This window comes from Typopeltis vanoorti, chromosome 16 (genome assembly GCF_054136105.1).
Source record: "Typopeltis vanoorti isolate ZY-2024b chromosome 16, IOZ_Tvanoo_1.0, whole genome shotgun sequence".
Taxonomy (NCBI): domain Eukaryota; kingdom Metazoa; phylum Arthropoda; class Arachnida; order Uropygi; family Thelyphonidae; genus Typopeltis; species Typopeltis vanoorti.
In genome coordinates, this window is record NC_143564.1 from 104,204,233 (window position 1) to 104,217,163 (window position 12,931).

At 35.6% G+C, this 12,931-nt stretch overlaps 1 protein-coding gene across 3 annotated transcripts in view; it reads right to left on the reverse strand.

Annotated features, from left to right (window-relative positions):
• Positions 1 to 12,931, reverse strand: part of LOC150098232 (solute carrier family 12 member 2-like) — a 571,711-nt gene that overhangs the window by 384,199 nt on the left and 174,581 nt on the right. For all 3 annotated transcript variants that reach the window (XM_090406235.1, XM_090406234.1, XM_090406233.1), the window contains exon 7: positions 5,516 to 5,627. In XM_090406235.1, coding sequence (XP_090262361.1) covers positions 5,516 to 5,627 — 112 coding nt within the window. The remainder of the gene's footprint in view (positions 1 to 5,515; positions 5,628 to 12,931) is intronic.

Genomic DNA, 12,931 nt, shown 5'->3' on the forward strand with positions numbered 1-12,931 from the left:
CAAAATTATATTCAGGCAATTTTAATTATGGCAATATAGACTGGAATGATGAGATAGTAACTGGAAGTAAAGAAAATGAGTGAGTTTTTGAGGGATAACTACCTCAGACAGTATGTAACCAGAGGGCACATGAGGATTGAGGGTCTTGGATTTGGTCATCTCATCAGAGGATGTAATTATGAGGTGTCAAATCACCAATCAATTGGTGAGAGTGACCATGAGGTGATTACCTGGGTGGTTGCCACCAGTGTGAGGACCTCTGTAAGAAAAGGGTATATGTGGAACTACAAGGGGAGTGGATTATGAAGAGCTCAGGAGACAGCTTGCAGGTGTAGCATGAAATGAGGAGTTAGCTGGAAAAGAGATCAATGCAGCTTGGGGGATTTTCAAAAACTATCTAGTAGATGCAATGTCTAAATGTATTCCAAGTGTGAGAAGGTTAAATAAGGTAGGTGTGAAATGAACGAATAAAGAGATTAAGCATGCGATACAGAGAAAAAAGGGCATTATGGAGGCAGCATAAGAGAAGTGGAAATAACCAATTCCATGAGGATTACAAAGACTAGGCAAGGTGACTCGGTTGCCGAGGGTAGCTAAAGTGAGGTATGAATAGCAGTTAGCTAATGAAGCCAAAAAGAATCCAAAGGAGTTCTTTCGATATGTAGCCAGCAAAAGAAAGAATGATTATACAGCTGTTGCGGAAGGTGTGGTGGAGATGATGAGCAGTTCATAAAGGTCTTTCAATCTTGTGAATGTGACATCATATTTTTTTAATACGGGTTTTGCACTGGGCAAAGTTCCTAAGGAGTGGAAGGAGGGCAAGATTCATAAAGGAGGTGACAGAACTCAAGCATCAACCTATTGGCCTATCTGTGTGTCAGGTGTTGTGGTTAAGTTGTTGGAGAAGCTTGTGAGAACTAGGATCCAGAATTGGGTTGACAACAATGGTATAATCTTTGATGGACAGCATGGATTTGCTAAAGGGAGGTCATGTTTTAGTAATCTGCTTACTTATTACAATAAGGTGACTGCTTCCTCGGACAGAGGAGAAGGATACACAGTAATATACTTAGATTTTGCGAAGGCTTTTGATAGATTACCACATAAGTTGATAGTCAAACTAGAGCAGAGGGTTGCATATTAGATTGGTGCATTGGATTAGAGACTGGCTATCTGATAGGTGTCAACAAGTTGTTTTTATACAATGAAACCTGTAGTGAATTCATCACTAAAAAACACACGTACTAACCACAGTGATAAGTTTTAATAAGTAAATATTTCATCCCAAGTATCTTGGGACATCCTCAGTACAGTAATTCAAACAATACTAGGAATAACATACAGTTAGGGTGCATGATTACAATGGAATCTCAATATGCGTGCAGTAACATGTTATAGAAGTAAATTAAAATATAATTGAACAAAAAAAAATAATAAAATAAAATAAAAAACATACATAAAGAGACTATTTTACACAATTTTAACAATTTCCCATACTTTAGGAATAGTAAGAACGTCATTGCGGTTTAAATTTGGTCTGTGTAGTAGGACTTCAGCAATTCCTTTATATAAACGTTCATGTTTATATAAAGATCTATGTAAAAGTTTCGACTTTTCCAATGGATCCTATGGTTTGGGTTTTCAACTTCGTGTTAAGAGTGACCAGATTTCTATAGTTTGAAAAGACGAATGTGGTCTTGATGTTCCGAGATGCGTTTCTGAACAGATCTACCTGTCTGTCCAACGTAAGACAAATTGCAGGAGCACTGGATCTCATAAACACCAGGTAACATCAGAGGTGAGAGTTTGTCCTTAGAAGGTAACAAGTTATAGATCTGGTTGATGGGTTTGTAAGTAGTGGCAAAATTGTATTTCTTCATAATTTTTGAAAGACATTCGGAGATGCCTTTGACATAAGGTATGAGAATACTATGGGCTTCTTGTCTAGGTTGATGTGTGTGGGGAAGTGACTGATGATTTTTTGAGTTATTTTAAGATTTTATTCATTTAGTATAGCTGTATTTTTGATTATTTCTAGTTCTTGGTTTAGAGAATCTTCAGATGAGCAGAATTTCTGTGCTCTGGTAACTAGTGATTTAATGATGCCAAATTTCTGAGATGGATGATGAGCGGAAGAATTGTGAATGTAGCGACCTGAAAATGTAGGCTTGTGATAGATAGATGGAGCAGTCTTCTTTTCTTTGAATGTGTAAATCCAGAAAGGAGATGCCTTGTGGAGATTTTTTTTTCTAGTTGAAAGTTGATGATGCGAGGGTGAAGAAGGTTCATTTTATCTAGAAACAGGTAATTCATGTTCAGGATGACCTTGTGTTCGGGATGTAACTTTACTGTTATATCCAATTTTGCATTATTGGCAAACAGTCGAATAGTTCCTCTCAAATCTTTTCCTATATCATTCATTGTAATTAAATACAAGTGGCCAAGAATAGATCCCTGTGACGCACCACTAATCACAAGCTTTCTACTGGACTTTACTCCTGAATAAAGTACTCTGATATCTAAACATCACTCTCTTATCCACTTCACCAACTTTATATCCATCCTCATGTGCTAAAATTTGTTGATTAGAATTCCATATGGTATCTTGTCAAAAGCATTTCCAAAATCTAGTAGTATCACTGGAAAAAGCTATTACCTTTATCCAACTCAGTTGTCACTGTATTATAAAATGTCAACAAGTTACTGAGGCATGACGTGCCATTCACATAAGTGTTGCTACCCCTCACCACATAGTATCCTATTTCTGTCTATCTACTCCATGTATTTTGCTCTACACAAACTTCTCCAGTACCTTGACTATGACTCCTCATATGCTGATCAATCAGTAATTTGCTACATCAGTCTTTGAGCATCTTTTATGCAGCAGAACTATTTTCCCCCTTTTTCCACCCATTTGGGATAACCCAAAGACAAGACTTAGCTAAAACAATGTGTCAAAGGCACTGCCAAATCCCTAGTACCATCTCGTAAAACTTGAGCTAGTATACTAACTATTCCCATAAATGTATTCACATCAAGGTTCTGTAATATGCTATGCACTTCCAATTCATTTACCTCAATTTCCATATAAATACTCTTGCAAAATATTCATTTAGTAATTCTACTATTTTGCTGATTCAATTACCTACCTACCATCAGTATTCATTAAAATCGTTTTGTCACAAACATTCTTCCTTTTACTTGCAAGATACCAAAAAAAATCTTCGGGATTATCTTCGGCCTGCACTGCTAATTTCCTTTCATATGCTGCTTTTGCCTTTCTTACCACACTTGTTACCTTTCCAGCCTATGCTTTGTACTGCTCATGTTCCTGCTGGTCATCAACTTGTTCAATTCCCTGTACAAATTTTTCTTTTTTTGTAGCTCCAGCTCAATGATGACATCCATCCATTTAACTCCCACTTGATATATTCTCCAGACTGAGGTATGCAGTCTGTTATTACTTCCGCAAACACTCCTTTACCACTTCCATGTACTATCAACATCCAGTCCTTGCAGTTTCATGTACCATGACACCGATCCAAGCAATGTCCAAAATTTGTCATACTTGCCAGCCTTGTAATCCCACATATACCTCCTCTTAACTGAAAATTCCACACATTTACATGTGTGGTCACCCACCAATTGGTGAGTGATATTTATCCATATTGGTTATGGACAAATTCTTCTTCTCTTCAAGAATTAGGCACTTGCCTGTTCTAGCTGCATTGGTCTTTCCACCTTGTGTCTTCCTCTCTCTCTCTCTCTCTCCTTCCCTTGGTCTATATTTATCCACCTGTTTTGGTGGTTATCTTTCCATCTTAAACAGAAACTCTTTCCATCTTAAATAGATGCTCTTTCCATTTCTCTATTTCTTGATCTTTTCATTTATGCTGAAAATATCTAGCTTTCTTCTGATGTCTTCATTTGTGATATGGTCCAAATTTGTGCATCCTTAAATAAATAAATCACTAACACCTTTATTCCCTTATAAGGAGTAGGCATGGCTTTTTAACCCTATCTAGCTTTTGGAGACTGAGTGGACAGTTCAATCTCCACTGGTATCCAATTAGAGATGGCTGGCCCATGACTAATCACTAATTGTAAGCAGCCACCGATGAAGAGACTGGCAAACAAGTGCTGCCATCTCTTGGTACCTAACCCTAACAGGATATGTTCCTGTCTGAAATAACGTGGGTTCCACGGTCAATTTTCTTGAGTTTATGGGACGAAAAACCTGAGTTTCCAGGAGAAAAAATCTGCTTGCCCATGCCAGAGATCGACTAACTTGGGAACCGGCTGAAGATAGGCTTAGAAAAAGTTCCTCCAGTTGGCGACTAGACTTGAACCTAAGTCTAACTTCGAGCAACCTAGTGCAGAGGGTGCAAGTGCCACTTCCACTGAGCTACATCCTTAAATTGTTCTTTAAAATCTCATTTCTGCAGCTTGTATTTTACTTTGATTTTTCTTTTTAATAGTTTAGTGGGAGTGGCCATTGCTTTATAAAATTTTAGTTGATTCTCATTTTTTTTTTAAATTTTTTTTATTAAGCATCCTTTTAATTTTTCCGCAGATTTTCTGAAATTTATTTTTTCATATATATCTTTATCTTTTAGTTATGTTATTATTCAGCCTAAATAAGTATTCCATTATTTTAGTTTCTATGACTATTTATGATCTAACATGATTAACCTTTAAATACTGTGACTTTTTTCTTTTTGTGAAATTCTTTAATTGCATTGTTTTCTTATTTTGTTTAATTCATAAGGCGCAATCTGATCATCTACATGCATCTTCATAACAGTGCTTCTGTTTAACTGGAAACCTTGTTTTGTTGTGTTCCATATTTGAATAATAATAAACACACACACACACACACACACACACACACACACACACACACACACACACACACACACACACACACACACAGAGAGAGAGAGAGAGAATAGAGGTGGAGATAAACTACATCCCTGTCTAACACCTTGATTAATTTTTTTTCTTGATTAATGTAAGTCTTATCAACAAATTCTGATGCAATTACTAGACCTAGCACTCTTGAAACCCTAGTACATTCCATCACATGATATCTCAGGTATTTAATTATTCCTTATGCATCATGTTTTCTATATAATCATAACTTTTACTTAAAGAACTGATTTAAATATAAAACCTAGATATGAAAATAAAATATAGGCTTTTTGATTCACACATCTTGTACAAGAAATCAAGGCTAGAAGGAAATTTAGATGCTAATCCATGCTATCTGAAGTTACCATATTCTTCTAGGGTGAGGGAGAATTCACTGTCCAAATTTCAATATATGGGAGCTTGGACAGCAAACCCTTATAATCAATCCTCCTTCCTGCTGAGTTAGAAAAGTTTCATTGTAAGAAATATAAAATGAAAATTGCTATATAGAAGTGACAATATTTCATGAGCTTAAAATCATTTCTATATTACCAGTTATATTACTTACGAAGATGAGCAAAATAAAAAATTAATTCATACTTACTGCTCCAACCAATAAAACCTTGAGATTTTTGTGTGTCATTTGGTGGAATGAAAGATCCAACTACAAAATCGATCATAGAAATTACTAAAATGACAAGGAGTACTATCTGAGCCTAAAAAAAAAAAACAAAGGGGGGGGACATGCAATTAATATTTGCAAACTCAAACTCAACAGTAAAAATCAATTTTTGTATGTTTGTATAGTTATTTTAATAAACTAATAATTTTAGGAACTAATTTTAGGAATTAAAAAAGGTTGAAGTTCTTTAAATTGTAATGCCCATCTAAAAATATTTTAGAAGTTTAGAAAAAAAACTGAAGATTTCAATTAATTTCATAATAGCATAAATCTTGCAACCTTATATCTTATAATAGTATGATAAATTGAAAATTAAAATCTATACAAATTAAGCTTTCAAATCTTTTCTAAAATACTTTTCAGATTGGCATTACAATATACAAGCCTTCAAATTTCTATATAAAATAATATATATATATATATCACATACACCTAATGTGCTGTCATTAATGTATTGGAGTGAATTCGAAGGAAAGTTGTAGTAATTTGATCTGGATGGTCTTTCATCTGATAGTATTAAACTTTATGCATAACAAACAGGTGTACAGTAGATAAGAGTGATTATAGTAAGACAGTATAAAGAGCGAGAGAGAGTAGATAACAGTAAAAAAATAGGAGTTAGGATGGTCAAAGTGATGGGGGGCAATGGGGAGAGAGAGAAAAATGGCACTGTATGGCAACCAGAGTAAAGAAAGAATGTTGACCAGCAACATGCACCATGCAGCCACTCAGCCAAATCAACCCCCACTTTACTGTGATGCAGCCTGTTTTCACAAATGGGTTCTAACAAACTTAGGTGTCCTCTTATTGAAAATGTATACCTTTCTAGTTGAAGAAAATGTCAATTATACTCCCCTTTCCAAGCGAAACACCACTTCCTCGTTTATCATGAACCTGAGGTTCCTGATAAAATACCAGAAATAAGGGAGAGGAGTTCTTGGCATTGGTAAGCTCGACTTGGCCAAAAATTATAGGAATCAATGAGACCTGGTTGACTGAAAATGATATAGTTACAGGGAGAGAATGTAAAGGGTACTGTATTTTTAGGGAGGAGAGAAGGAACAGGACAGGAAGCAAGGTATTGCTGATGATAGCTGCAGAATTACAACCAACAAAATTAGATGTTAAAGAGAATTTTAGGTCTGAGAGAGATGGTTCATTTGAGGTTATCAGGTGTAAGATCGAGGCAAATAGGATAAAATGCATTGTTGAATGAGGCTATAGACCTGGGGTTTCCACATGAAGATACCATGCATTGGTAGATTAACGCATTGAGCGCAGGCCAAGAAATTATTACGGGTAACTTCAACTGTGGAGACGGATTGGAGGAAGGAAAGGGGGGGACATGGCAAAATGGAATTTATACAGATGCTGAGGAATAATTACCTGAAACAACATGCTATAGAGGTGACCAGGTGTTTGATAGTACTGGATCTGGTAACAGCATAAGAACATATATCCATAACCAAGGCAGACAACCTGCTTTCAGTCAGGAAGAGTGACAATGCAATCTTGTTCTGGGAAGTTTCTAAACATGTGGAATTCTGTCAAAGGCTTTATGTTGAACTATAAAGTTGATAATTAAGATAGACTTAGGATGTATTGTGGAATAGTGCCATGGCTTGAGAAGCTACAAGGAAAGTGTCAGCAGAGCATGGGAAGTGGTCAGGGAATGTTTGATAGAAAAGATCAGGGATAATAAACCAAGTGGGGATAAAACTGATGAGTAGAGATATAAAGCAAAAGTTGCAAAAAATATAACACTGTGGAGGGAATATAACAAAAAAGGTGATCAGCATACTCATGAGCAGTACAAAGAGCAAGCAAGAAGGGCAACTAGTATGGTAGTAGAAGGCCAAATCAAATTAGAGAAAATTGGCTAAGCAGCCCAAAGCAAATCCAAAAGAGCTTTTTTTTTTTATATATAGAGCAAGTAAGAGGAAAAACGACTATGGGAGAATATCTTTAATAAATGCTAATGGTAGTAAGGTGACAGAAAATATAGTTGAGTTCATGAGTGATCCTTTTGCAAAAGTATCATCCAGGCAGAAATTTTGCAGCTGCTAATGTGATAGATGCATGTCAAATTGAGGTGGATAAACAGGAGATATTCAGCATATTGAAAAATATGCAAATACAGGAGTGGGCCTGGATAACATATCACTCTGTGTACTATGTGGATGCACAAGAGAACTGGTATTGTCTCTGATAATATTGTTCAATATAAAAATTGTTCAATATAAGTCTCAGCTCTGACAAGGTTCCAAGAGGGTGGAAAGAGGGCAAGATAATTCCATTGCATAAACGGTGGCTCCAAGACAGAAGTAACAAACTATGGACCAATTATTAATATATCAGGAGTGGTCGTTAAAGTACTGGAAAAGTTAGATAAAGGTATAATAAATTTAGTTTAATCCTTTATCTTAGTGTAAGCAAACAAAGTTTGCGTCTGAAAATATCTTCAGGACTGGGGTAAGGTAGTGCAACACCTTTAGTTAAAGGTAAAATCCAACAATAGGTGGATAGGGATACAATGCTCTATAATGGGCAACACAGCTTTGTAAAATGACAGCAGAACTGGATAAAGAAAATGGCTATACCAGGAAGCTGTTTGACTTTACAAAAGGCATTAGACAGAATACCAGATAGAAACTATAAAAGTTGGAGCAAAAGGGAATGGATATAAAGCTAGTAGCATGGATAGGAAAGAGGCTGACAGACACCAGAGAGTATATAGCAGAGTGGAATCTAAGAGAATGAGGCGAGTTGTGGAGTATCTTAGGGTCCTGTACTAGGGGCCCCCTCTACTGTTTAATTTGTTTATCAATGACGGAAAGATTTAAGGGGATATTCAGTTGTATGATGATGATGCAAAACTGGGGTGGGCAATAGTTAATGAAGGTGATATAGATATCCTGCAGGATAATATAAATAAGTTGGCATTTGGTTAAGGCACTGTTATCAGAACTGATCAATTTTGCCCTGTTATATAGGGATTTTATAATCCCATACTGTTGGGGGGGGGGGAACTGCTGGTGAATCTGTATGAGTAGGTAATCAATAGAACAGTAGTGCCATGCAACTTTCATGTGCAAATGATTTATATATTTTTTTTTTTTTTTTGGATTACCAAAAATCTATAAAGAAGACACTCCACTAAGACCAATTGTAGAAGGCATTGATTCACCACTTATAAACTCGCCAAGTATTTAGCAAAATCACTTAAATGTTTTCTCAGCTCGTCCTCTTCTTTTATCAAAATTTCCATTGATTTTGTTTCAAGTGTAAAAAACATAAATATTAAAAAAAGAAGAAATTATGGCTAGTTTTGCTGTTTCTCTGTTCACAAATGTACCTACATTTGTGAACAGATGTCTCAGCAGCATAAGTTTTTATGCTGCTGAAAGATAAATTATCAAAAAAAAGTTATGTCTGTATTGACCCATTGTGTTAATTCTGGATATTTCCAGTTTAAAGACATTATTTACAAACAAAAATCTGGCTTAGCCATGGGTAAACTTTTATCACCCATACTGGCAAACATATGTTTAAGTTTTTTGAAGAAAGAGCTATCTTCCTCCTTTCCTTTGAAACCAAAAATGCGGAAAAGATATATCGATGACATCTTTTTAATTTGAAGCCATGGTCCTGAATCTTTAAAGAACTTCCTTGACCACCTCAGTCAGTACCCAAATATCAAATTTACTGCAGAATTAGAGGTTGATGGCGCTCTCCCTTTCCTGAATGTTAGACTCACTTGCATTTCTGAGAAATTAAAAATCTCAATTTATCTCAATCTCGATTCATACAGATATCTCCATGCACAATCCCATCACTATCCACCTCAAAAACTTGGTATTATCTCTATGCTAGGCAAACGTGATTGCTCACTCCTGTGTGAAGAGGAAGATATTAACAAAGAGCTTCAGTTTCTTCTTAATACTTATCACAAAAATAGTTATTTGAAGCAAACAATTAATAAGTTACTTTTCAATTCCCCTCCTCGCCATACTGAAGATACAAATAGTGAAAAAGTCCACATTTCCCTACCATATATCAGCTCTATTTTGCCAAAATTGGCCCAAGTTCTTAAGAAATACAATATCTGGATTCACTCCTCTTCTAAAACTCCGTTCCTTGCTAAGTAGGCCCAAACAAAGACATAACAACCTTAAATATCCTGCCATTTATCAAATTTGGTGCAACTTTATTTTGGCCAGATGGAGAAATCCATCGAACTACGTCTTGAAGAGCATGAAAGACGTCACATACGGCAGAACAAGAGCTAGTGCTTTGTAGAACCACGTTCTGAATTCTGCCAACACTAATGAGGAAACCTCATTCATCCAGTCTTATGTGATAAATCTGAAAACATCTTTCGCTGCTAATGAACTAGAAAGAAGAATTGTGGAATCAAAAAGAAATCATCCTTAATGAAATACATCTTGACAACCTCAGCTATAATCCCTCAGACTGCCATTGTGCTGCCATTCAACTTTGGAAGTCATGTGATTTTGAACGCGCAAGCACACATCCAACAATGAGGAGATACAGAGAATAGCTTCAAATGTTCATACGGCAATGTTTTAATGTTTAGACTTTTTATGTTAACGCTTTGTGATGTTTAGAAGTTGTTTTGTCACAATTTTTTGTTGGTTGTTCTCTCTTATTGTGCACTTGAAGAAAGAAGTCTTCTTGAAGACTAAACTAGTCGTGCTGAATAAAAAACAGTATTTTATACCTATCTCTTGGTTTACAGTCATTTAATCTTTTTTAAAAATATGTCTTTCAGCTGAATAAATCCATTATTCCATATATATATATATATAGATGTAAAAAAAAAAAAATATGTAAAAATGTAAAACCAGGTTTAAAATAGCTTGGTATCTTTAACATACACATACATACATGCATGCACACACATACATGCATGCATGCACACACATACATGCATGCATACACACACATACATGCATGCATACACACACATACATGCATGCATACACACACATACATGCATGCATACACACACATACATGCATGCATACACACACATACATGCATGCATACACACACATACATGCATGCATACACACACATACATGCATGCATACACACACATACATGCATGCATACACACACATACATGCATGCATACACACACATACATGCATGCATACACACACATACATGCATGCATACACACACATACATGCATGCATACACACACATACATGCATGCATACACACACATACATGCATGCATACACACACATACATGCATGCATACACACACATACATGCATGCATACACACACATACATGCATGCATACACACACATACATGCATGCATACACACACATACATGCATGCATACACACACATACATGCATGCATACACACACATACATGCATGCATACACACACATACATGCATGCATACACACACATACATGCATGCATACACACACATACATGCATGCATACACACACATACATGCATGCATACACACACATACATGCATGCATACACACACATACATGCATGCATACACACACATACATGCATGCATACACACACATACATGCATGCATACACACACATACATGCATGCATACACACACATACATGCATGCATACACACACATACATACATGCATACACACACATACATACATGCATACACACACATACATACATGCATACACACACATACATACATGCATACACACACATACATACATGCATACACACACATACATACATGCATACACATACATACATACATGCATACACACACATACATACATGCATACACACACATACATACATGCACGCACACACATACATACATGCACACACACACATACATGCATGCACACACACACATACATGCATACACACACACACATACATGCATACACACACACACATACATGCATACACACACATACATACATGCATACACACACATACATACATGCATACACACACATACATACATGCATACACACACATACATACATGCATACACACACATACATACATGCATACACACACATACATACATGCATACACACACATACATACATGCATACACACACATACATACATGCATACACACACATACATACATGCATACACACACATACATACATGCATACACATACATACATGCATGCATACACATACATACATGCATGCATACACATACATACATGCATGCATACACATACATACATGCATGCATACACATACATACATGCATGCATACACATACATACATGCATACACACACATACATACATGCATACACACACATACATACATGCATACACACACATACATACATGCATACACATACATACATACATGCATACACATACATACATACATGCATACACATACATACATGCATGCATACACATACATACATGCATGCATACACATACATACATGCATGCATACACATACATACATGCATGCATACACATACATACATGCATACACATACATACATGCATACACATACATACATGCATACACATACATACATACATGCATACACATACATACATACATACATGCATACACATACATACATACATACATGCATACACATACATACATACATACATGCATACACATACATACATACATACATGCATACACATACATACATACATACATGCATACACATACATACATGCATACACATACATACATGCATACACATACATACATGCATACACATACATACATGCATACACATACATACATGCATACACATACATACATGCATATGTATGTGTATGCATATAAATCCATTATTCCATATATATATATATATATATAGATGTAAAAAAAAAAAAATATGTAAAAATGTAAAACCAGGTTTAAAATAGCTTGGTATCTTTAACATACATATACATACATATATACATATACATACATAAAAATACACATATACATATATATGTATATGTATGTATATACATATACATACATAAAAATACACATATACATATATATGTATATGTATGTATATACACATACACATACACATACACATACATATACACATACACACATATATATATATATATATAAAAATATGAAAAATATTTTACATAAGAGGGTTCAAAGGTAATGGATGTGCACTATGTGATCCTCTCAAGTAGGATCATCTAGCATCTCTTCCCCACTGCAACTCACCTGTACATGGTGAACCTTGGAAAATATGCAATGAATCCCATCCAACAAACTAGGCTTTGGATGGAAAGCAACCAAACACAGCTGAATCTTTCTTACTTTGAAATCTTAGGAAAATAAAGTA